Raw genomic sequence first — 27,498 nt, 5'->3', positions numbered from 1 at the left:
TATTTTTTGTGTTGTACATTTGAAGAAGCGAAATGAGTGAGGTATATTTAGCAATATATTCGATAGCAGACTTATGTCTTGCACCAATAGAAACGATAATAACTCTGTTTACCATAAAATATTGCAAGTCTTCAATTAATATCAAGCTAATACCAACCAAGCAAGACTTAACTGAACAAGCTTATGTAATAAGTCTCTCCAATTTTGCTTATGAGATTATAAACGTGAATGAAATACCTTATTATGCAAGTTTGTGCGAATTACCAAACATCATTATAAATGAAAACAGCTGTGTGGCTGGTTTGTGTACAGTCTTAAGACAAATTGTAAAAGATGTTAGCACAGAACATTCAATGCACTATTGTACAAAATTATTAGGATTTAAGGGTTCTTGCTTGATGGCCTGTTCAGAGGCGAGTATATGGACTAAATTTTGTGAAGTTGATCTGATTTTAACTTTGAAATCTTTAGATAAAAAAGATTTAGATAAACCTGAACTACCCATTAGTTTAGCCAGATTTGAATGTCATATGTCTCAACCAGTTAGATTGCATAATTTATATAAATATACAATGTGCAAAAAATTTGCTGCACTCAATATAGCTAAACAGGATAAAACAGGTTTGTTGGAACATACGTATGCAGAAGGCACATACATTACATTAGCCGACATAATCATATTTGTATGTATACACATTTTGTTGAGTACATTTTCAAATGAAACAATACTAAAATTGATACCTCTAACAGTCAAATGGTATAATAGGATGTTGGCAGATCAATTTATAATAAAATGCTTAAATTGTTTACCTTTGTTAAAGAGTCAAAGTTCAAATATACTTCAATATACATTTCCAGCTATAATAAATGAAAGCTTATACAAAAGTGATCCTAAACGGTACAAGTCCAAAAATTGTACATATACGAAGCAGGAGGATATACAACATTCGTTGCAATTAGTCGAAGACATCAATATTTCACTGGAGCTCGATGCTGAACCCTTTGGTACAGAAATAAACTTGGATTGGTCCGATGTGCCTTTCGACGCCACACCAGAAGGTGGTTCGTTGCCACCCGCAAGACTGCAACGTAAGCAAGAGCAATTACAAAACTTGTGCAAACCCGTTCTGAAATTAGCGAAAACAGGAGACATCATTGTAGATTTTTGTTCGGGTAGTGGACATTTAGGAATATTAATAGCATACTTATTGCCTAGCTGTACGATTATTCTACTAGAGAATAAAGAAGAATCTTTAAATAGAGCCAAGAAGAGGGTCGAAAGATTAAAGTTGACAAATGTTAAATTTTGCCAATGTAATTTGGATTATTTTAAAGCAGATTTTGATATCGGCACATCATTACATGCTTGTGGTTTAGTTACCGACTTAGTTATGCGATGCTGTATACAAAAAAATGCGATTTTTGTAAGTTGTCCATGTTGTTATGGCTCGCTGCAAGATTGCCATCAATTAACGTATCCACGAAGTGATATTTTTAAAAAGCACATTGGTAATAAAGAATACTCATTTTTAAGTCATGCCGCGGACCAAACGCATGAAGAATTGAATATTAAGACCAAACAAGGCTATAAATGCATGACAATTGTAGATACTGATAGAAAATTGTTTGCCGAACAATTTGGATATAAAGTTTACTTTGCAAAATTAGTTCCAGAAACATGTACACTTAAAAATCATTTGTTAGTTGGTATACCAAACAATAAATTAGCAAATGGCAATATTTAAATAATTGTTTCTCCGACATGTTATAAATAAACGGTATTATTATTATTAAAAAAATAATAATTGTATTTTTTACGTCAACAATTTTTGTATATTGATATCAATAGATGTATTTTTTATTATAATACGAGGAGAATATAAAAATTCTAACTATAAAAATAATATTTTATATAATATTTTAAATATATCTGTATAATATTTATTAAGTTGCATATGTAGTTTTTTTTACATAAAATAAGACGTACAACTACAAGCAAAATCAATGTCCATTCATGATAAATGAACTTATATAAACAAATTCTCAAATTCTTTTAGAACTTTATTCTTATTTAAATTTATTTACAAATGCAAAGTGAGGTATCAGTTATGTAATATAATTACTAATAATACAAAATCTTAAAAACTAATAACGTAACTGTAAAAAAAGCTTGAAAATCCAAAATCATAGGAAAAAAAATATTAGACAAATAAATTTTAGAAATCTGAATTGGGCGAAAAATCCAGATGTTATATATCTTCTATATTTTGAATTCTCGCGCTTTAAATCTTGATTTTTTCAAAATGTAACACATGTGCGTGCCACCCATTACACAACATTAGAGTACGATTTCATTTAACGTTTGTCGACGTGTCAAACGGATACCGATTGGCTATCAGATAGAGACTTCTTAGGCTCAGGATTGGACTCCAGAAATTCTCTATTTGATAGCCAATGGACGTCGTACCTCAAATAATATGAATTCCTCCATTACATCTATTAATGTTTTTAAGTTTATGGATGTGTGCATCTGATTTGCTGGTTTTTAGTTACGTCGCACGTGGTTTTAGTTTCAATTAAAAGAGGCTAATCAGTGACAAAATTATTTTTCGTTATTGTGATGTCGTTTTTTATCAGAAATGTTGGTCGAGGAAGTGGAGCACAAAAACGCAAAGTAAACTTTCAATTTATTTTATTTTATTCTGGAAAAATTGTTATGTGTTATGTGCATGGTTCCCTCTCTTCTCTATTTGGAGATTAGAATAAAATTCATGCACATTATAAGTATAATTTTTATTTTATTTTTTAAAATTCTTATTCAACTCCTATATATGTATTCAACTTCTATATAATCTATTGTGTATTCAACTATATATATATAGTTGTAATTATACAAATGCCTATGCCTTGCGTTTATTTACTTATTTAAAGAGAGTGAGAGAGAACAACATCAATTATAATATTAATTTAACAATAAATATAAATAAATATAATTTTAATATGCTAATAACTACTTTGTATAATTTAAAATATGCAATTGTATAGCTCAACGGTTATCATGGTAAGACATCCAAAGCTCAGTTTGCATCAAAGCGATTAAAGAAAGCAAATAAGTCTGTACATAATGACAATGAAAGTATTGCTAGTACGGATGAAGAATTTGCGGAAGATAATATAAGGTAATAATGAAATATATTGAAAATATATATTTAGTAAAAAAATATAAACATTATAAATAAGAGGTTTTGTCTTAAAAAAAAAAAAAACAGGAAAAATACAGAAAAGTTTGAAAGTGAAACAGAAGAAGAGGAAGAAGAAACTGCACAAGAAAAGAGTGTGAGACTTGCAAAAAAGTATCTTCAAGAAATTGAAGAACAAGGTACAAAGGAAAATTTTCCTTATTTTATTTGATTATATTATTTTTATTTTATTTTTACAATTATATTATTTATCAAAAATTGTAGAAAGGGATAGAGCAGAATTTGAAGAAGGTGCAGTTGCACAAAGATTACGAGAGGAATATTTAGAGCAAAAGGGTCGATTAAAAAAAACTGTAGCATCAAATTATATTGGCCATAAAGAACTTATATTATTGAGATGTAAAGAGCATATAGGACCTATTACTTGCATTTGTCTTTCCAGTGATGGTAGTACATTATATTCGGGATCCAAAGATGGCAGTTTAGTTAAATGTAAGTTCTTAAATTTATAGAAAATTTAAAACAATGATATTGTTATTTAAAGAACTTTTTTAAAAATAATATGCATATATGCTTGCTATCAATTATATGCTTGCTTTTTAAATAATGTGATAAGTCTTATTGTAATAATCTCATTTCTTAGGGTCAGTAAAGGAAAAGATAAAATTAAAAGCTATTAAAAGAAAGAAAGGAAAGACAAAAGGTGGAATGAAATCTATACAATGTATGGCAATTAGCACAGATGGAAAATTTCTAGTGAGTTTAAATAAAAATTTTTTTAAATTTTATAAAATATGTATAACTATAAAGATGTAATTTTCTTCATATTAGGTAGTAGGAGGTAATGGATGTAATGATATAAAAGTGTTTTCTGGTGATACCTTGGATCATATAAAGAATCTACAAGGCCATAGGAAATTTGTATCTGGATTGATATTTCGAAAAGATACTCATACGTTATATTCTGCGTCTGAAGATAGAAGCGTGAAAGTTTGGAATCTGGATGATATGGCTTATGTCGAATCTCTGTAAATAGTTTTATTTAAATAATGATATAATGATGATATCATTTGCTACTTTAACATCATTTCTGACTGTAATATTGTTCACTCTTTAAAGATTTGGACATCAAAGTGGTATTACATTTATCGACGCACTTTCACGAGAGCGTGCTATCACGAGCGGTGGTTATGATGGTTCCATTAGAATATGGAAAATAGTTGAAGGATCGCAGTTAATATATAATGGACATAGTCTCGGAGGTAATACCATCGATGTGGTTAAGCTTATAAATGAAGAGAATTTCTTAAGCGGCGGAGATGATGGACAACTCTGTGTTTGGGGATGTTTGAAAAAAAAGCCGTTATATTCACTACCAGACGCGCATGGAAGAGACGAAACTAATGGACAACCAATGTGGATTTCAAGTATCGCAACATTATTAAATACAGATTTAGTAGCATCAGGTACATTATTATTGTCTCTTTATCTATTTAGATATAAAGATACCATTCTCTATATTTTTTTTTTTATATTGTGATTTTTAGGATCGCGAAATGGTGCCGTCAAATTGTGGCAGTGTGGTCAGGATTTTAGGTCTTTAAATTTATTGTTCGAAGTTAAACTGACAGGTTTCATAAATGCACTTACTTTCACACCCGATGGGACTCAGCTAATTGCTGGTGTAGGTAATGAACATAGAAGTGGTAGGTGGTGGCGAATACCAGAAGCAAAAAATAGTATTGTTATTATACCATTGATAAATAAAAAAGACAAATAGCCGTCATTAAATTACTTTACACAATATCTGCATGTGTATATATAATTTATCTGATTCTTTTAAAGATCGATATATCTTTTTTATAATTTATGTAAAACATTTTATACTTACCTTCCTCATTTGTAACAAATATATTAAAAACAAAAGATATTCAAATTAAAGATAAGTAAAATTTTGACTTAAATTAATTAATAAATTTGTAATAATCATATTTTAATACTTAAACAAAAATAAAATTAATGCCAAGATGGTGTCAGCAATCTTATCGCGATGAAAGGTCTATGCATTAAACAAGGTGTGAATGAAATGAAAGAAATATTGGTCCACAGTACAAGTATTTATTTATTCTGTACAAAAGTTGAGTTATAAAATATTATGTCCCTATTTTAGGTCTTGTTCTTAGTCTTGTATACCATGCCGTCTTGTGAGTACGCTCGTATAATAACAATATCGCCGCATGGAACGCTCATACTCGTCCGAAAGCGTTCTCCGAGTTTTTTTTCACATTCGATATTTCGCTAGTTATTCTGCGTAAATAATATACACGCAATCCCGGCTTCGCTTCCGGGCGATCACCAACGTTCTGTTTGCACGAATTTTGGACTCACCATGTACATATAAACCAAACCGATTTTTTTAATCCGCATATTTATTCAAGTCAACAAACAGTAGTACAGCGAGTGTACGCTACTTCTTGTGCATTCTTGCGATAAGTTTTCAAACGAGTGCGATATATAGGCCATCCTTAATGAGGGGCATGCCACCCTTTCTTCCTTTTTTTTTATTTACTCCTTTGCTATCTCTTCAGGCCGTAAGGGTGCTGTTCAATGTGTTCCTTTTTTTTAAAGGTTCTTAAGCAACATCGTCTTCTGCAAAATACGCGATTAAATCTCTCCCTGTTTCTCTTTAAACCAGCACTAATAGCCAGATGGATTCTGATGTTTATCTTGTTTATCTTCCACCAGTTTTTCTTGCCATAGTTGATTCTACATCTCTCTTTTTTTCGTCGACATTATATTATTTAATTGTTCGAGGCCTTTGACGGGGTTGGTATGTATTAGTCGCGACAGACGCAACTTTTTATTCTTCTCGCCAGTCTTCGTATTGTGTTGATCATTAATTTTTTTCACCGTAGCTCTTGTTTTGAAAATCAATCAGGTTTCAAAAAAGTTTTAATCTAAGATCTAATATAATAAATGATTTGTGTTTGACAGAACCGCTTGAATAACTCTGACAATGCTTTTTCCTTTTTTGAAGCGAAATTGGGCGCGCGCTATTCCGTTTCTCTTGATCGATAAATCACTTATTTTTTTGCTTATTTTTTATCACAACAAACAGTATCTGTTTTTATAGATATTTCACTATGTGATATATTGTTGCCTTATTGTACAATATTGTATAGAATCACGAAAGCGATTATTTTATTGCTATAGAAAATATGTTCGCCCAATTCCGTTCCAATGTACATGGTTTAGATTTTTTTTCGCCGTCGCAAAAAGGATTACAATAATCGCGGGAAGAGAGATGCGTCTTTGGTGTGCAATCGATGCGCTCGTTGCATGTTAGATATGGCTCGATATTACATCGAAAAGATATTACATTTATAGCACGTTATAATCTGTTGAAGAAAAGTTATCAAGAATATGCGTTGTAACATAATTCCTTAAGCGTAATGCGATTAAATTTTCAACGTCAAATGTGCAATGCATAACTAAAGAATAAATGCAGAAATGCACATACAAGTCTCGTGAGAATATCTGTTTTCTAATTATCATATAACTTCTTAAATAGCTGACAGACTTTACATATAAAAGCATTAAGTAATACAATAATGATTTGCATTCATTTAGATTGATATAGTTATACTATCATCAATAAAGCGCGTCATGTATCATTTTTTGTGTTTGTGAAAAAGCAACTAGAAAGAGAAAATAGAGTTTGCATATGCGAAATAATATTTATTATTATTTTTTAAGTTCTATTAAAATGAACTTAAAATTAACAGTAATAGCAAAACATTGGAACGTATTTTTTATTCTGTTGGAATGTACTAAAGTTTATTGGCTCTCTTTACCTAGATGATTTCTGATTTTGTTTGTATCTTCCTTTTTTGTTAGCAACATATTAATTGAGTTAGAAATTGATGATTAAATGTAGCAGTTTATTTCGAGAAAATTGCGCTCTTGCATCAAATTAGTAGTGGAATCTCCACAGTTACTGTTCTATTATATTTCGCGCAAAGTGTATATATGTTTATTTTATACGAATGAAAAATATATATCACATTTATACTATAAAAAAAATTATTATTTGAGCTTTATTAATAGCGTTCTTTAGTTTAGATTTAGTGACAATAGCAGGAATATTCAATTGCAATTTAAAACATTTCTTTTAGATAAAAATTCTTAGGCCTCTTTTCATGACATACAAATATATAAAGATTATATTTGAATTAAAATTAGGACATTATTTAGGAACAATATTTTAGATTAATAAAGCTTTTAACATATTCAAGATCGATATGTGTAGTTATTGAGTTATAAATAATGGCGTACAGATATCCGAGCAATCATATATAACATACCGTTCCTTTTTTCGTAAATTACTCCTTTTATGTATATAATAAAAATTACATATTTTATGAAATGAAACTTCTTGCAAATTTAAGATAATCCTTGACTTTGATGTATTAATATGAACGAGCGATTAAAATAGAAGAATAGACTAGAAGTTGCATTACTCGAGTAATGAATTAGTGCCAATGTTGTTATTTGTCTGTGATTTATACGACACAAGTCGAGTAGATCGTGCATGTTTCGTGCATCGACTATCTCTTTTTTGTACTAACAGCAAGATCGCGCGTAAGACAGGACGGTCCATATTCTGTAGTGAACATTCTCTATTTGCTATAAATTGTAAAAATAATTTAGCGTGCGCGAGAGCAAAAATTACAACATATATTTATATATTAAATAAATATTTGTACAAAAGGTAAATATTGCTATGTTGAATATTTTCGTTTCTTAACTACTAGAATTATAAAATTTTCTAATTTGCAATATATTCGCGTTACACGATAACAGATTCTGAAGGAATATTATAAACTAGACAAGCCATGATTCTTTAAATACATATCATAAGAAACCTATGCGATTAATGTACTATTTTTTATAAGAGTACTCTACTTTCTGAAATCTTCTTCTCAATTCTTTTGGACCGTCCTTTCTGTTTTTCTTCTCCTGTTTGTCTCCCTCTCTCTCTCCCTCTCTCTCTCTCTCTCTCTCTCTCTCTCTCTCTCTGATCTTTTTCTCCAGACCTTTTCCGACAAACAGGAATGATTTCCGCAAGGTATTTCGTACCAAAATACGATGCAGCTAGTCCTTCGACCTGACGCACGATTTTTTCCCCTTTCATTTTCTTTTTTGTTAAATTACTTTCGTTTGCCATCGATATACTTCGCTATATATCGACATACATATAGAATATACCTACATAAATTGTGTAACACCGACGAGCCTACGTTCCCTCGCGTAGGACCACGTACATCTTGCTCACCTCCCGTCTTTCATTCTCACGCATCCATCGCACGCGTGCTTGCGTGCATATTGCGTTTATATGAACGCAGTTTTAGATATATCGTGTGCTTCACTTTATCTTCGTGCTTTTTCTCACATTCTCTTTCTCTCACTATTTCGCATTCTCTCCCTCTCTTTCTCTCTCTATCACGCGTATATAATCTTACTGCATTGCATAGTTTCGCGACAGCTGCATGTTTGTGACGTATGTGATGTGTGCCTTGTGTCTGCATGTCTCCTTTTTGTGAAAACTTGGTTTACGTTTATCTCTTTTTTATACATTGTTATCTGCAATTTTTTTGGTTGATTATGACGTTTTTCCTGTTTTTTTTTTTTGCAACCTGTGGTCGCTCATTTAAATACTATTTCGCTATAGTGGATAACTACCGTTATGAATGCTACGCTACTTTGTATTGTATCCTGTAACGCTTCGTAATGAACGACTGATACTGTACTTGAATGTGCATACTGGTGAACACACGCAATCTATAAGGTTTTGTTCCAAGGATACCATACGCGGCGACGAACCGAGCGCGGAATAAAAACGATAAGTACATTCTTTAACGAGCTTTATCGATCGAGAGATCATAGATTTTCAATTATTATCCTAGTACCATAAACGTGAACATCATGATTCATTGTTCACGGAATTCGGCGGAAAAATATAATCGCTCGAATAAAAATATTAATATATCATATATGTTCAGATAAAAATGAATTATTAAAACGTTCTATGAGACTTTCTGCAAAAATTAACATTAAAGTAAAACATTAAAGTAAAATTAATATATGTAATTTGCAAATATTATAATTAGGGATAAAAAAAAAGAAACTAAATATACTTTTATTTTAATGCCATTTGTCATATTTTTATCTTATATCGAGCGTATGCCAAAGTTTTCAATCTTTCTTTTATAATCTTTGAATGATTCGCTCAGTTTACGATACAAAACGCCGCGTATGGTAACCGTGACGTCGAGAGTGTATATGTATGGGTCCTGTATGCTCCGGTTACAAAATAATATACGCAACGTGAGAAATCACGATCTGGCTAAGTGCTTGCTCCACACTCGAATCTGCTTCCTGTTTAATTAGTGTTCTTCGATTATGAATAGTTTAATCATAGTTATAATTAACCACTCTGTATCTTCCATCTTGTTAAAAATCTTAGACATCAACATACATTCATTTTTTTTATTTTTATAATAAATCGTTATTAGAAACCTATCTCGTACTCGCTATGCACTTTAATATAAATTTCATCGCGTTTATCGTTATTAATCGTTAATTTATTTACAGAGACGCGAATATTTACGAAATTCACTTTATCTCCTCGCTCTTTTTATGTTAATTATTTAATTCATTATAAACCGCACGACCGCGTTGTCAGCGCGGTGGATATTTTACCCTCGATCTCGAGAAGAGAGGAACAAATATTTCTTTTATAATGTGCATAAATAACGCGCGGTGTGTCTCTCATTCGTGCGAGAGGCATCCGCGCGCGTTTCGTCGGGCATCCTTTTTTGTTCTTGTACACGCACACGAGTAGATGATTACGTAAGCGAGGTGGCATACCGAACATAATAGTAGACGGGAATTCGGATCTCCTCGGGATGGACGTGAAGCGTATCCTGTGTTATCGCTTTTTCTTTTTTTTTAAATCTTATTTCGGACGTTTATTTACACGTGTTTAAGTCGTATCGTGACGGATCCATCAGATCACATGGACCGATATAGATCCGACTGGTAATACATATCGTATATATCTTCCATCTTGTGTATACATGTTACATCTATTTACATATGTCTCTGAACAAACAAACCCACCAAAGATACATTCTATCTGTTGTTAAAAAAATACTTTCTTCCTCGTCGGCAGCAGGACGCCTCACGTCTCGCGGTTTGCGACATCGGGGTATGTGGATATAATGGATGTGAATGAAATAGAAATAAAAGAAAGAGGGATAGATAAAATAAAAAGAAAAATAAATTTGCAGTGAGTGACCTTGTCTATTTTCTATATCGAATAATTTGAGTCTATATTATTGTTATAGCGTGTTCGCTTATCGTTCGCGCGGATGAGTACCATTTACGTTAATTCACGTATCATCTCTGCGCACGTCGCCTTTTGCGCACGAACAATCGATCAAGCGGTGGTTCTCTTTTCATCAAGAAATAAATTCAATTCGTGATCGGCGACATTTTCACGATTCCTTATAATACACAAACATAACGCAATAAGCGCGTTTATTATTCGCTAAGCGAAATTTAAAATTTCGCAAAATAAGATTACTGATGACGTGTATAATGTTAAAAGAAGATATGATAACCTTGGTTGAAAAATGTCTAAAATGCTTTTAAGAATTATTAGATATCTTTATGATTGTGGATTTATTTCAAGAATAATATTAGATAAAGATAACAATAAAAAGATATTATTGCAACAATTGGCAGTTTTTGTAATTATTGGCAGTATTATCAAGGGATGCTTTATACCATTGGTATAGCAATTGACGTATATATTTATAAATAACACATTTCTATTGTTAAGGCATATGATTGTTGATGAACTATATAATAATAATCGACTATAATGATATGCGAACATTTTAACCAAGGAAATCAAGGATAAATATTTGTGACATAAATGAATTTATATTTTGACGAATTCGGAAACACTTTGCAATAATGATTGTCTGCGGATGCATTTTACTTAATATTATTTATCTAAACAAAGACGTGAGTTTCGAAACAATAATCAGTTGGAATCGTGAAAAATCGCGTTGCCTGGTTTGCTTGTATAATATTGTAGGATATAACACAAAAAACACTTAGGCTTATAATACTGCTGCTGAATTTCCACTACATGTTCGCAATTCTCGGCTGATCGTAATCAGTCGCTGTTGTGATCGTAGACGCAAGGGACGACGAATCATGAACGAACTCGTCGAAAGCGAGCCGGGTCACGTTGAACAATCTTACACTCGTAAGGACTATTGTTTCGCTATCTAAAGATCCTGAGTAAGGACCTCTTGTTCTCCTTCGCACTTATCTCACACGCACGCATCCGCACAGGCACTCATATACATTCTCTTGTCACGGTACTCATTTTCCGCATAAGTTCGTATTTACAATAATTCGTTAGTGTATTTACGGTTGAAATTTTGTTTTAGAGCAGACACGAAAAGAAAAAATTATTCACTGCTTCATCTTTCTTTCTCGCATGTCATGTCTGCGCACGCATGTGTCGCGTAAACGCGTATACGCGTAATCTTGCTTTCGAAGCGTAATGGCGTCGCGTGAAAGATGAATCCGCGAATATGTGGCATGAAATATATGTATACGCGCGTGTGACATGATACGTGCGCAAGTCTTTTTTTTTTTTTTTAGTAAATAAATACAATAATAAAAAAAGAAAACCTATATAGAATTAATAAATCAGAAACATGATCGAACAACTGACTAATTAGATACCGTGAATAGAGTTTCTTTTTAATAGAAATATTATCCGCGTATAATATATAATATATAATATTTATAATATTTGGAACGGAATCAAAAACGAGGAAAATAACAAATGTCAGGAATTGGCCTTGGGGGTTTGTTCGCGCCACGATTGTTGCTTTACCCCCGGCGCCGGCAGTACGTTAATTTATTTGTTATTAAATTTGATATTTCACTAGCGAATATAGAATATCGAGTGTTGAATATTCGTAGCGTAATGATCATGCATAATAAATATAATACAGATCTCTATAGATAGAAGTCTCGGTATGATACAGCTATTATACAAATTTGTCTCTTACTCGACTTACAATTCAGTCTCTCTTGCACAATAATATTCTCTATTTGCTGCTCATTCGTTCATTCATTTGCTCTTTTTCTCCATTATCTTTCTTATCTAACAGCTCGAGTCAATGATACACGTAATTCTTGTTGTTAACTGACAACAATGACATAATTAGTTCGACATAATGGCAAAAATTCGTGTCTCGCGTCGCTTTGTCCGATGAGTACCTTTATAGTGCTCGCATCATAATCGCTCACACTTTCTCTTTCTGATACACATTCTCACTATCTCTTTCTCTCATAAGATTTATCTAGAAATACGGCACTCTTTCTTTAATCTCACTGGCCCCCTGCTGCCCATCGGCATACAAGACGACCAAGAGCCACTTGTACATATTCATTAGGAATTTATTTACACGCGTGCTAACTATCCTACTTACGATCTCGCACGCGAACTCGAATGATCCTTCGTCCTCGACGTCCTGCTATTAGCTGGGCATCCACAGCGATCGATTTGAGCTTAAACGCCACGCGAGAGACTTGATTATTCCTACACGATTCTTTTAATTTTTTGATCCTTCAACCAATCATCGAGGAACTACGATAAGTCGCATCGGTGATTTTCGAAGAATCTACGAGATTTTTAGGAGAGACTCTCGCAATAAGGATCGCAATTGTTCGTTCTGAATCGTCTTGGCTGCGAACTGCAAATATTCAAGGATTTTCAGGTACTCTTTTCTCGGGGCGCAGCGTGCTCAAATGATCGCACTCGGAAAAAGCTATGACTTTGTCGATTCCGTGCAAGGACCCCTTAACGAAGGATCGTTCGTCGTTGTTGGTCGAGTCTACGCGATATTTTGTCCTGGATTATGGGACTCACGACGCTGGAATTAAAGAGACGCGATCTCGGATTTTCTCGCGTAGCCCTGCTGCTAATATACTAATAGACTCCATTTTTCTCGTACACTTTTTTCGCTTGAGGATACTTAGCACGCTACTACGACTCTCACTTCGGTCTCTGTCGTATTCGAATAAATAGCTATCAGCGTAATGATAAAAAGGACAACCAATACGACTACCATTTATAGTAGTAATAATAGTGGGCGTGTACTATAAGTAGTGTTTAATAGTAGCGTTTTCCTTTTCTTTCCGCTTTCTCTATTTCCCGTCCTACCTTCGGCTTTATCGTTTTTATCGCCCTATGGTATTCCATCTTGGAACCCTGCTAGTTTATATTAATTGTAGTTAATATGGCGTTGCCGCTCGTGTGTCGTGCGTGTCTCTTCTCTCGATGTGTCTCTCGCTCCTTTCTATCTTCGTCTTTTCTCTCTCTCCGTCTATCTCTTCTCTCTTCTCTGCTATCTCTCGAGTCGGCGCGACCATGGATCGTGCGTGTCTTACTACGATCAAGGGACGGCCGAGGGACGCGATGTGTATGTCTCGCGCGCTTCTCAAGAAATCAATTAAACGTAGGATAATCACAGAAGAAGGGGTTTCGACGCATGGGATATACGACGTTCTCGTACATTGTCGGTGCTATCGCTTCACCGTAGCAGCTGTTGCAGCAATGTGCTCATCAGCAGACTGCCCACTGCCAGGATTAGGCTCTGTGTGTACCGGAACTGTGTGTACGAATTCGCGCCGTTGTACGTCAACTCCTCGTTCTTTACCACCTCGTTCGGATGGTCTGAATATTCCTCTGTAAAACAAGAATAAAAATCATAAGTTAGTCATTGATTCCCATTACTATTGATGAGCGATAGTGATGTGATTAAGAAAGTTGAGTTTTATCACTATTAATGGTTAAGCAGCAGTCTGTGAACTTATCAAACTGCATAACACAAATTTAGAAGATGCAAATTTTATATCGTAAATATAAACATGTTAAAAAGCAAGCGATGTCATGACCGACAGACGGCTTGCAGCCTATTTTCATCCGATCGGATCTTGACATTATACTTCACCGGAAACTGACAAAACGGTTTACAGCATATATCTAACAATAAATTTACGTGAAGCAATCTGATTTTTACGTGTAAATATAGCGTTATAAATAAATATAATCTTTTTTACTTCTATAAATATTATACGACTGAGAAGAGCGGAAATTCATGTCATGAATTAAGAATATGAGCTAGAAACTGAAGAGCACGGACTAACTCGGAAGAACATAATTTGCAACCAGTAATAATTGACGGTTGTCATCTTTCATTATTATTTCTACTATAATTTACCATGAGTACTAAAAAGGACAGAATAGCGCATAGCATTATGCAGATAATAGAAGATAATAAGAGATGTGCTCGTTCGCTCGTCATAGAATAAAGTTTAATTAAATGCATTAAAAAAAATTTCCACGGTATCTAAATATAACTGGTATTATTGTCAATGCGACTGACAATTAATATCGATTGATATTCATCAATAATTATTGCAGTGCACTTTATATTCGAGCGTACATATGTGTGATTTAATTACGCCAAATGTTCTTCAATCATGCAAAAAGAAATCAGCAATCAAAGATAATTTTCACAAATCTCTTTTATGACTTTACAGACCTCGACTGGTTTGAGTCAGTACCAAGTATGACTCGAATCAAATACGAGGCATAGAAATGACAAAGCGTCTCAAAACAAGATTTCATCAGACTGGTAAGATAGACAGAGTGCAATAGTGATATTGACGACGTGATACGTACTGTTCTTCTTCTTCTGGCCGGTTGAAGTCTTGGGCGGCGTGATCGAGGACGGCGGTCCATTGTAAATCGGCGGCTGATGGGGATGCGGATGCGCAGGGTAGATGGCCGGCGGAGGCGCGTGGGACAGGGTCGGCGCCGCCGTGCCCGTCTGATGATGATCGGGACGATGATGAATGCTCCCCGGGTAGAATCGATCTCCGCCCCTGTAGACGCTCGGCGGCGGCGGCGGGGGCGGTAGACCGGCGGCTCCGCTGCCCAAAACCGCGGTGCTCGTGGAGCTGCTGCTGGGTACGGTGCTGCTGGTCACGGCTACGGCTGGAAAACGGACGGCATTGTATCGGTCATTAAACGTCTCTCGTCCGTTCATCCGTTTGCGATCCGAGTCGCGCAGGTGTTGAGGAATATAATTGGTGACGTGATTACGGTCATCATCATGACCGTTATGTTTTGAAATGTACTGGCTGCTTGAAATATGACGTTTGAACATTTTATCATCGAGTCTTACAAGTATAAAATTATCCGATAGTATTTATTTATTTTCATTTAATTATACGATTGTTTTCAACAAACGAAGGACTATATTGTATTGTTATGTGTAGAGAGATAACACAATTTAACAAAATTTACAATTTAAAATTATTGCAGATGGCATTTACTTCTATCCTCAATTACTATTAATTTCTATTAAATATTCTATTAAATTTATAAATTAACTTAGAATCTTTTAAGAGCTTGCATTTTTTATTTTTTATTTTATTATATTTATATTCAAATAATTTCCTTGTCACACACATATATTAATAAAGTTTTACATCTAATAATAAGTAATAAATTTTTATAATAAACAAAAAAAAATGCAACAAAAGAGTCCTTCGTTTTTAATGTAGAACATAAATAATTTTACCAAAGCAGCAATCAAATATAGCGAACGGTAACCCTCGTCATATTCACACTTTCCCATCGCGAGGCCAAGGATGATTCTCATATTATTCTGAGCGCATAACTTGACGCTGTAGCTGCAAACTCTTCGGAAATAAAACTCGCGACCGAGAAGGTACGCACCCCCCGGCGATATAATTGTATGGAAGTAGCTGCGCGCGAACCCTCGACGTGCGTCTACCGTGGACGCGAGTTCAGGTTTTGCCGTGGAATTTTCAATGCTCGAGACGGCGAGGAGGAGGAGAGTTCAGAGTTCCCGGCCAGCGAAATAGCTGGTCATTATGGCGCATGAATCGTCTCTACCAGGGCGGAGGTGGCATGAAGAAAAAGAGAGAGAGAGAGAGAAGAGGGGGAAAGCAGGGGAGAAAGAAGCGAAAGGACGCTTCTCTTGAGGATGCTTCGGAACGAATTGGAGAGAGAGAGAGAGAGAGAGAGAGAATAGCGAGCTGAAATGAAATGGTAGAATTTATTGTGCCCCGGGACATAGTGTTGGTCGCCTCGATCGCAACAAATAACGCACGACGAAGATTATAATCGATAGGGATTATTTAAGAGAGAGAGAGAGAGAGAGAGAGAGAGAGAGAGAGAGAGAGAGAGAAAGAAAGCGGTTGAGAGAGGTGAAGGTAAGAGTTGGATAAAACGATAAGGTGAAAATGAGCTCGAAAGGATGATAAGCAAACTGGAGAACAAACGAGTACACCGCCTGTTATGATAGTCGTTTCTCATGTAACTAATTGCAGGATAATGAATTTATGAATCATTTCTGTTTCGCCCCTTAATCTCTCTTCCCTTTCTACGCTTTTTTTTTTCTGGAACGCGCGTCTTCAACAGAGGTCGCGCGAAACGAGAAAGCGTGAAGAGTTAAAAAACGTGATTTACACGCGAAATGAAAAGGCGGTCTCCCTCTTGCAAAGGGCGCCTGTAATTTTAGATTATGATAATTGAGAAATTAGAATATAATTGCTGCGTGCGAAATGGCTTCCATGGGAAGAAGAGCTTGCATTTCGGATACCATTTCGTGAATGATGCACGATGCAAATGAGAAACGCACGCGAGTTAACTACACACCAAATTATGTTACACGAATTGTTTGCTAACTTTCGGTTCTCCGATAAAGAACGAAGGAAACTCGCTGCTGTCATTAATTATCCAAAACTTTTAAGAAAAGATTAAAACAAGAAAATTTAATTTATAAAACACTTGATAAAACTTTTGCATCCACACTCACGCAACTTAATAAATCGTTTTATTAAATGAAATATGCACATGTTAATTTTAAAATCAATTATATCAATATATCTAATATATATAAAAAAATATATAAAAATTCCGACTAAATTTCCAACTAAATTTCTTCTAAAAAATAAGTTAAAAGAATTTGAAATTTTTATTGTTAATAGAGTAGTAACCAGAATATGCGTGTTAAAGTGTGTATTAAATTTTGTAATGTTTCTTACAAAACATTTAATTATTACACACACACACACACACACACAACAGTAATTGATATATTAAAAAATATTTCTCTTTCTGCTTAAAAATTAATTCTCGTATTCTTTGACCTTTTTACTACGACATATCCATTTTAAATACTTACAGTTGTTGCGCGATGTCGCCGACGAGGACGAGGTCTCGGCCTCATTACCGCAGCAGACCTTGAAGACGACCTTCATGTTGTGGCTGGTGCACCGTCCGCCGATGCGCCTGTGGAGATCGTCCTTGGACGAGGTGCTGATGAAGTAGTAATCGTGGCCCGGGAGGAACTCGAGGCCTCCCGGTTGTGGCGTAAACGGCCTGAAGGTGATGGTGAAGTACATCATTTTACGCGGCTTGTCGCACACCGCTATTACCCGCGGACTAGGGTTCGTTATCCGACATGTCTCGTATTCCTCCTTGGACACCTGTAAAACGTTCAAGAGAGATCAGTCGAATGCGACGGTATAATCGATCGGTAACGCGTGGATTGTCGACATTAATCGTTGATTGACTGCTGTGAAAGATGCCATCCTGGCATCCCCCCAGCGAACCGATTCCTGTGTTCTTCTGCACAAGAGGGCTTCATTGTTGAAGCTAATCGTCGTGTAGGAAGAACGATGGAGACAATGGGATAGCTGATGGCGGAGAGCAGAGGGACAATCAAGTGGACTGAAGCGATTAAGTCGCCGCCGAATAGTCTTTGAGAGATTTTGCTTTGCTTGAGAAGATGGAATTTTCCATGGCTATATCTGTGAAAGTCGAGAGAATTGGTCGCAATATCCGGTATTGGCTTTTGTGAATAAAAGTTTATAAGAATGTATGTAATCTCTCTGTCTCGAGTATGCGAAGTTACACATTTTTACGCGTTCTGATATCAATCACTTTTGAAGCAGAATAAACATTTAAACAAGATTAATTGTTCTGTGACGAACAAAGATATTTAAATATTTTAAATTGAAACAAATAATTAATTTAATAAATATAAAAAAATTAAATAATAGAAAAATAAATTCTATACCTATTTTCATCCCAACATAAAACCACGCATTTTATACAAAGATTAAAAATAGAAAAAGAGCTCATGTGTTTAAGTTCAATGTGCTTGTATATATAGACTATGTCTAATATAATTTTCCCAATTTATCAATAAATTTTTCATTTCAGTAGCATAGTGTGCTTGTTGAAGAGCGGATGTAGTTTTGGGAATATAATGGAAGCTGGTTAAAGAATCAGTAATGGAAGCTAGTTAAAGAACCAGTTTCAAGTAGCAGCTGTCTAAATATTGATAGAGTTTTTGACTGACAATTTTTTTTCAATATGCCTCATGTTATCATATATATATATATCATGATATATTTTTATATTCATTATCTAATACATTTTCAAGAATAAAATATATAAAATAATTAATTTATTTTTTATAAAACATTAAAAAAGATAAAGAGTAATAATGCATTATATCTAAAATTTTATAAAAATTTTATAAAAAATAATATTCACAGAGAGGGTAGTTTTTATCTCTTGCTATATAGCTAATTAATGTTTTCTCTATAGCAGTTATCAATATTAGAATAAAAGTTATAAAAATTAACTTACATTATAAATGATGTATTTTTCAGCGTCATCATCAACATACGAGTCCGGCGGGTACACCGGACATATTATATTGACTTGATCGTACTCGAACGCTGCATTGTTCTTGTTTACGTCGATTATATGATCTGTGTTGTCTATTCGAAATCTGTAACAGAAAAATAGATTCATAAGCAACTCGATCGAAGATACAATTTCTGTTCATTACATGTGCAAATAAAAATCCATCTTTTTCTAATTATAAACAGAAATAACAGGTGCAGTCTTATACAATATTATTTATTCTATGTATGCGTGCGGGCGATAAAGTATTGTTCAAATATTACATTTTAATATCTCTTTATGACATTGGATGATATAATATTATAGATATTTATAAAAAAAAAATAAATATCACATAATTATTTTTGTGTTATTCTCAAAATGTGTATCGAAATTTTTGAAGGCGCTTTACTGAAAATATATTTTCATATCTTAATCAAAAGTCTTTTTCACAGCAAACCTTTTTCGACAAAGATTGTATTTTCCGCAGCCTATGATGATACCGTGCATACCGCCGTTTCCAGCGCATACCGAGTTCTATCTAAAACATTCGCGAGATGCCGACGCCTCGAGAAATGAACTCTCGGAGGGAGCGAGAGAGATAGGGAGAGACAGAGCTAGCGTCCCTACGGCCTGTCGGTAGCCAGGTCAGGAAACGAAGAAAAAGAAAAGACGCGAACTCGCTCTCGTACCCAACGTCAGATAGGCAGGCACCTATGGTGTCGAAGCATCGTGCAAATTGTATGTACGTACCGACCGTTATACAGAGTGTCTCAGAAACAATCTACAATTCTTTTTATATATGGAAATTATTTCCCGAATAAAATAAAAATTTGAATTATTATTGCCTTTTTTTTTGGTGTGTTATTTTTATTAACATTAATATTAATATCTTGAAAAGATTTTATTTTATATTATATCGATGCATTTTGTAGAACTCAGATAAAGTAAAAAATTAATTCTTATTACCTATTTAGAACTGAACTGAGAGATACTTCCACATTGAAGTGTAAATGTCGATCATGTTTTTGTTTAGTTTAGCCCCCTGGATCTTAGTTCGAACTTCGGACACCCCATACATTTATACAAGTGCAAGTATGCGTTAGCTAGCAATTGTATACGCGTGGATACATACACACACAACGCGCGGGCGTGCACATCGCCGCATTATGTAGCGGTGAGTTTGCCAGAGAGGATATACTCGGTAAGGATGAAGGAACGAAAGGTCGGCGGATGATAGGAAGAGAAGAGGAGTAGGTGCAGAGAGAAGAGGTGGCGGACGGTTCCTATATAACCGGTTCTCTCATCGTGAACACTCTCGCACACGCTAATACGCGTTCCGTAAGTCCGTACGAACGTGTACGTAACAGCGATGTCCCCCCATATTTCGCGTCATCCACCTATTTCAAATTCGCGAGTCGACAAAAACTGCGTTATCATCCAATAAAATTAGACCTCAAATAAACTCAATATCTATGTAAAATTCAATATGTATTTAAAAATTCTATATTCTCCAGCATTTATTTTTTATTACATATTTATTTTTTTACATGTCTATATAATAATTACACATTTATATAAAAATGTACTCGTTATTTATTAATATTTATTTACATAGTCAATGCATTTTTTATAAAATATAATTTTTTTATTACGTATGTAGTACATAGGATGTACGCACCAACAAAATATATCTTTTGATCTGACGGCCTGGTTTCGTTAAATAGTAGTACATTTCACATCCGTGTTGCGGACGTTGAGCATTGTACTGCCTTTTATTTTGCCGTTTTTCATTCACTCGTTCTCATTCGCGTTTACGCGTTTGTAGGTGCACGCACTGTCTGATGCATCTACTTTTTGCGCTCACATTACGAGCGCGTCCAAGCCGCACGATGTGAAGAGCTTTACACGCCGTATAACCGTATTTATTCTCTATCTCTCGTTCTTTCTTATGTACATTTTGTTTTTGTGTTGGTACATATATGTTCTTACACATGTTTAGAGAGTTTATCCGAGTCGGCACCACCACTACGCACGCGCACGCTACAGTATAAATATTTTTCTTGTTTATTTTTTATATTACGTTCACGTGCGCTTCCGCGGTTAGATCGAGTATAGTCGGTCACGCATGATGTAAACTTTAAATTGTATTCATTTACTTTTTTCCCTATATGTATATATATTTAAAGTTTTTAGCATAAAATTAATTATATATATATACACCTATAAACACTTTATCAATTTTCGATATTAAATTCATATAAAATATACAAGTCATCGTATCATTGCGTAACAGCTTTAAAGAATCTTCAGTTATATATATATATATATATATATATATATATATATATATATGCACAGACATACTCACACACACACAATATTTGAGAAGCGCGCGTTCGTTTCAGAGTTATTTTCGTTTATGATTTGTAACGCTCATGTGACTTCTCCTAACTATAAAGACATAGATATGTCAAAACCGATAATTTTAGGTACTCCCTCTTGTTCTCAGTTACAGGATTATGATAGGGTAGGTAGGTAGGTAGGTAGGTAGGTTGACCGCAAATTTGTCAAACGCGATGCGATCCTCAATTTTGATATAAAGCTCTTCAAGAGAGCCCGCCCGCGTGTACCAGTCACGCTTGTCACACGGGACAAGCACGGCGACGCTGTTACAGAGAGAAACGCGGGCGTCGAATATACGCGGTTCCGACGTTTCGGAGCGTTAACGGACAATCTCATAAGTGGGCGTGTAAGGGCTCGAAAATTGGAAGGTAGGCCGGACCTCGGCTAAATTAACGTTTGGCGATAATATCCGCTCGCTCTCTCTCTCTCTCTCTCTCTTTTTTTTTTTTTTTTCGTAGTACCTTCATCGATCTGGTATCCGTAAGTAAGCACAACAACGGCATGGATATGCACGCGCGCATGTGCATGCATGTATGGAGTGTGTAGTGAATGCGTATAGAATATTTTGTTCGCGACTTGGTCATTATTAGAGGTTCACGAATTTATTAAAAATAGCAGCGTAGCAGCCTGAATTACTCGCGATAAAAACGCATCATTTTCTTTTTTCGTCTCGTATTGCCTGGCATCCTAAAAAAGGGCGGTTAAAAGAGCGAAAGGTTTTAGACAGACGTCGTCATCGTTGTCACGGATAATGTACGCGGAGGAGGCGATTCGAGCGAGAGCAACTTTATCGCCGTTTCCGCCGAAACACGTAGTCAAACGTGTTTAACTTTTTTGCCTCGCTCGACCGTCCGTCCGTCCGTTCCTTCACGCAGGAATTTTTTTATTTGCCCGATTATTGCTACCGCCGGGTTAGAGACTTAGCGAAAGAGACCCTCGGTCGCGTCTTCCTCTTAATCGCCAAAGTTCGACCGACCTTTTCCTGCTGACGTTGGCGTTTCCTTTTTTCTTCACGCTATAAAGTAAGATCATTCTTTTTGCTTTTCAAAAATTCCTCTCTTTCGTCCTTAGCTATTCTCTCTCTCTTTCTAATCGACAGAAAGAACGCGTCTTGTATACGTCGCGCCGGACGTGTTATTGGTAATCCCGATGTGTGATTTAAGACTCTCCCCTCCGGGGAACGATGTCATTTGCATATATCTACGTATTCGTAGGAGCCCTCGAGTATCCTCGTATTAATGTGATACCTTGCCTCGGTCCTTAACAGTTCTTTTCTGGCCTTAGGTAAACACTCGACATGAATATGTATGCCACCTCGTCGGTGACCCGTGTCCACGACTCGAAAGTACTACGCAATGGACATTGAGCCTCACTTCGTGGTCACGCATCTCTTATGCTTATGATCGTCATAGAGGATCCTAACAATATGTTACTGAATACGCGTATTATTCCGCGAGTCTCTATATTGACCTAGTCTTGCAACAACGAATAACGGAGTATCGAAATAATATAGCAGGCAAATCTGATTGCCATCTTTTCATGGATAAGAATGAATAAACGTGGAAGATATCACTGGGTTTTTTAAACATTTATCATATTTAAGACTTAAGATTATCCGTATTTACTTCAATTAATTAAAGTTCTTATCTAGATTATAAAAAACCTATTAAATTAAATGTACGCAATGCTAGAATACTATTTTTTTCTATTGTATTTGATATTTACATAGCATTGAACGAATGAATAAAAAAATCGCAAATGCTAACAAACTGCTAAATAAATACCTGTAAAATGTAAAATGCACTGGTATTAAAAAGAAATAGATTTTTTGATGATGTGTAATGGATAATTTTTAATAATAACATTTTATCATATCGACAAAACATTTTCGAGCAATTTTAAAAGTGATTTCCGTACGAATACAAAAATGAATTTGGTCGCCAACGTCGTAATAGTACCGTACACTCCATTTCCAACTGTCTTCATTAATTCCCACCACTATCTAGTCGACGCCAATCAACTACCCAGTAAACCCTGTGAGAGGGTCTTCCTAATTGGAATCGCGAAAAAGTGGGCGTGTTTCGATGGGGTACAGCATCATTTCAGTTCGCTCCTGCGAATTCCTGTCAGCCATTCGGCGATGGCAATTTTCTATCCCACTAATTTGAACATCAATAACTTTGTATATTTCTATAATGCTCTTATTTCATTCTGTAATATATAAGTGTATCTTTTAAATAAGAATTGATATTAAAGAATAAGTTTGGTATTTTTCTTTTTTATTATTAGAAATATTACACAATATTTAATTTTTATTTAATTTTTTATTTAATTTTTTTCTCGCGTAAAAATGTTCAAAGATAATTGTAAATAAATTTTTATATTTTCGTGCACTCATTGTTATACGTGCAATAAAAAATTATATAAACCACACAATTATATGTAACGGCTTTTTCAATCTTCAAAGTGCATCGTATAGGGTTAATGCAATCGTCACGATCTGCCGTTTGGATCCACAATGATCAAAATAAAAGTGCGAACGAAAGCGGAGGCGAGTTAACCTACCTGACCGAAAGCGAGGCGATACATTCGCCCACAAAAGAGAACCTTTCGTTCTTTCTCGATCCTTGACCCTCGCGTGTCGTCAAATTGAAAGAGAGGATTCGCGGCTTCGGGCGTGCGAGATGAGAGTCGCGCGCAATTTCCGAAGCGTGCAACTTCGTGCAGACCCGACGGCGGGACAAAGAAGACTCGGTGAGAAACCGTGAGGAAAGCGTACCCACGTGCGCCGTGAAGAAAAGAGACACCAAGAGGAAGAGAAATATGGAAAGGCTGATTAAAAAAAAAAAATAATAATAATAATAATAAATAAATCAGTACGAAAGCGAATAGCGATGTGTATATTCAGAGTTTGTTTATATCATTATATATTTATTAATTTTTATACATGCAATATTTACACTTTTTCAAGTATATATTAACAAATTCAAATTATATTAATAATTTACAACAGGAGTAAGTAATAATTCACCGATATTAGCTGATAACTTTTGTATGTTTTTAATTTTCTCATTCAATTAGAAAAATTGATACTTATTTTTAAATGACATTATTTTTACAGGATTGTTTAACAGAATTGTAAATCTGAGACTAAAATTTCATTGCTTTATATATGGATTCGTCCCTATTAGCGAAGAGAAAACGGAGGGACAGACGGAATGGACGCTCGTATATATATCAACTATATATGTATATAGTATATACACATATAAGTGGGATATTTTGGTAGGAATATCAAAGCCAAGACCGCGCGTCAAAGAAAGTGAAGAGAGAGAGAGAGAGAGAGAGAGAGAGAGAGAAAGAGAGATCGTATAGAAAGAGAAGGAGAAAAAAAGAAAGGAAGAAAGAAAGAGGAAAGAAGCGAGCTTAAAAAACAGTGTGGACGGAGCGTGGACGTTACGGCTTCGGGACCATCGCTTGACTCTTTCATTCATCATGTTCATTCCACAAACGAGTATTGTGTCTGTACGTGATGTACGTTTCTTTCTCTTCGCTTGCATGACGCGTACAAAGTCGTAATTTGCGAAACCGCAAATTGTAAACGAAGATATAAATTTTGGTTTGTATAGTTACGTCAACGTGTAAGTTTATTTATTTATATTCTGGATTTTCTTATCTCATTCTAGATTAAATATTGCGCAATTTAAACGAATCAGCTGCCATTTTAGAAGAAATAATTATTTTTTTAGATAAAAGGTATATATTTAAACATGATATCGAAAGAACTGATAACACGCCATGTGCGAGACACGATTAGAAAACAATCGTAATCAGGTCAAGAAACTTCCTCACGCTCGTAAATCGTGTCCGAAAGACGTATAAAGAAAGCGTTAATTTTCCATGTGAAACCCCAAAATGATGGGCGTTGGCATATAACGCGTTCACGGACACGAAATCGTTTCTCGGAAGACGTATATTGAATCCTTCGCACCTGCCCGGTTCCACCGACAGTTGCAAGTGCTACATATAGAGAGCACCGTGATTGGTTCTCTCGAGGGGGGATGATTTTATTTCCGCCCGATATGCGGACCCTTTGTTACCCCTTCGACAGTTGCATTCGGGACACTTTCCAATTTCCGTTGGTGTCGATCACGCCGCGAGGCTCACAAAGATGTAAATTTGTCGAGCACGCACGTGGTGATCGATTCTCTTCGCGATCCAGAGAAGAATCTTGCCATCACTTTTCTATCGAAGACTTTTTTAATTATAAGACGATATTTCTGGATCATCACATCTTTCTTTTCTTTCTTTCCTTTTGCCTTTTTTTTTTTTTTTTTTTTTTTTTTGTTTTCGTTCAGCAAACTGCAGTTCTTTAAAATTTTTTTACCTGTATTCATTGTTAGTTTAATATAGTTCTATCTGATCTTGCATCTTGCGAAATAATATTAAGATTATTACTTTGAATGTATACTTTGCAAAATTTTAAAGATTGAAAAAAACTAACATTTAGTAATGGCGTAGTGGCTTATACAGGATGTCTTTTCAGTTTTATTCAAAAAGACTTTAGTGCGAGAATCAACCGAGCTTCATTGTCTTAAAATAAAAAAATGAGCTTTTTCGAGAATTTGCTTTGGTATAATATTATTTTATTCAGTGTGATAGACGCGTATTCATATCTCATTCATACTTAACACTGAATGTAGCTCTATTTGATTTTCAGCCTGAAATAACATTGCATATGATATGCATATAAGACAAATAAAACTCTCGGATCCGATCCTGAGGAGCATCTGGCTCTTCTGTAACATTTGAAAAGCGGATTTATCCGATTCACGTACCCTTCAATTCTTCTGCATTCTTGCAGTTGCCGTTCAAGTGCCCGTTTGGAGATCTCTCACGGCAATATCTCGTGTTTCGCACGCATGTATTGCGCTACCCTAAGAAAGAGAAACGCAATAATTGGTCGTTAGCGCCTACACACCTATCATTTGCAACTGCAACGTGCGGCAACATTCTTGCACGCCGCTGATATTCAGAAATGTTGCGGCGGCGGCAGCGACATGGACGCGGCTTTACAACAACTTCCTGGATGACAACGACGGGGTCTTGGTCTCCACGAGCGGCCCGCTTAATGCAAGGCATTAAGGCGTTACGTAAATGCGTCGTCTCGCGTGCTGCGTGCGGATGACTCGTCGGCGTCTTTGGATGTCTCTCTCCATTTAAAACGACTCGCAGGGCGTTATTATTAGTTAACTTCAAATATTTATCGTATTCTTCCTTCGCACGCCCCAATTCTGTCGTCTGTCGCTCGATGGATATGTCTTGTTCAGGCTATTCTTATATTCCAGTTAAATAAGGAGTTGTAAAGAAGTAAAACTTGATTTATCCAATAAGCGAAAAATAATATAGTCTTAATCTTGGATTTGAATAAATGTCAAAAATCAATTTAAAAATACGAGGACAATTCAATAAAGATAACAATGAGTAAGGTAATACGTTATATACGTACAATTATTAATATTACCTTATTTATTGAATTATTATGTCTTACAATTAATAAATACGAGAGATAAAAATTATAATTTGATGGATTAATTTAGATTATATCATTTCAATAAGATGTGAGATATAGCTTTGCACAATAATAAATAGCAATTTATTAAATAGTTTTACAGATCGATAACTAAAGTTATAGATCAGATTATCACTCAATATTTCAGAAAAATATTTTGGTCAGTAATACGAAATAAAATGTAATTAAATATTAAGAAAAGAAAGAATGAGACACATACAGAACAATATAAAATGTCACCTGATAATTATAAAAACAAATATAATTAAAAAATCGAGCGGTAGAGAGTCTCCTAAACTAGTAAATATAACTTAGTAAATATTGATTTAATTTCTTCGAGTATTAATCAAGTTTTTCTTAAATATATTTATTTCGTCTAAACTTGGACTAATATTTTGCACTCGCGCAGAGAAAAAGAATCAAGAAGA

General features: G+C 34.9%; 3 protein-coding genes across 3 annotated transcripts in view; 2 read left to right on the top strand and 1 right to left on the bottom strand.

Annotated features, from left to right (window-relative positions):
• Positions 1–32: 32 nt before the first annotated feature.
• Positions 33–1,898, top strand: Gstcd (glutathione S-transferase, C-terminal domain containing). The gene has a single exon (XM_072899521.1). The coding sequence runs from the start codon at positions 33–35 to the stop codon at positions 1,743–1,745; it is 1,713 nt and encodes a 570-aa protein (XP_072755622.1). The 3' UTR covers positions 1,746–1,898.
• A 625-nt stretch (positions 1,899–2,523) lies between these two features.
• On the top strand, positions 2,524–6,670 carry U3-55k (U3 small nuclear riboprotein factor 55K). The gene is made up of 8 exons (XM_072898819.1): positions 2,524–2,674; positions 3,046–3,179; positions 3,270–3,379; positions 3,465–3,692; positions 3,844–3,956; positions 4,032–4,228; positions 4,320–4,666; positions 4,748–6,670. Exons 1-8 carry the CDS (start codon positions 2,621–2,623, stop codon positions 4,978–4,980), a joined length of 1,416 nt encoding a protein of 471 aa, XP_072754920.1. The 5' UTR covers positions 2,524–2,620; the 3' UTR covers positions 4,981–6,670.
• Positions 6,671–10,545: 3,875 nt separating this feature from the next.
• Ephrin (ephrin) overlaps positions 10,546–27,498 on the bottom strand; it is a 47,836-nt gene continuing 30,883 nt past the window's right edge. The window contains exons 2-5 of the mRNA XM_072898820.1: positions 19,054–19,198; positions 17,579–17,882; positions 15,043–15,357; positions 10,546–14,043 (exon numbers count right to left, since the gene is read on the bottom strand). Of these exons, the coding sequence (XP_072754921.1) occupies positions 13,889–14,043; positions 15,043–15,357; positions 17,579–17,882; positions 19,054–19,198 (919 nt within the window). The 3' untranslated portion in view covers positions 10,546–13,888. The remainder of the gene's footprint in view (positions 14,044–15,042; positions 15,358–17,578; positions 17,883–19,053; positions 19,199–27,498) is intronic.

This window comes from Anoplolepis gracilipes, chromosome 9 (genome assembly GCF_047496725.1).
Source record: "Anoplolepis gracilipes chromosome 9, ASM4749672v1, whole genome shotgun sequence".
Taxonomy (NCBI): Eukaryota; Metazoa; Arthropoda; class Insecta; order Hymenoptera; family Formicidae; genus Anoplolepis; species Anoplolepis gracilipes.
This window is presented reverse-complemented; position numbering and strand designations above follow the sequence as displayed.

Bases quoted from the DNA above. Each gene is read 5' to 3' on its own strand.
- U3-55k (XM_072898819.1), top strand. From the start codon at position 2,621: ATGTCGTTTTTTATCAGAAATGTTGGTCGAGGAAGTGGAGCACAAAAA. The intron at 2,675-3,045 runs GTAAACTTTCAA...GCAATTGTATAG, and splicing joins GTGGAGCACAAAAACGCAAA to CTCAACGGTTATCATGGTAA. The intron at 4,229-4,319 runs GTAAATAGTTTT...CACTCTTTAAAG, and splicing joins ATGGCTTATGTCGAATCTCT to ATTTGGACATCAAAGTGGTA.
- Gstcd (XM_072899521.1), top strand. From the start codon at position 33: ATGAGTGAGGTATATTTAGCAATATATTCGATAGCAGACTTATGTCTT.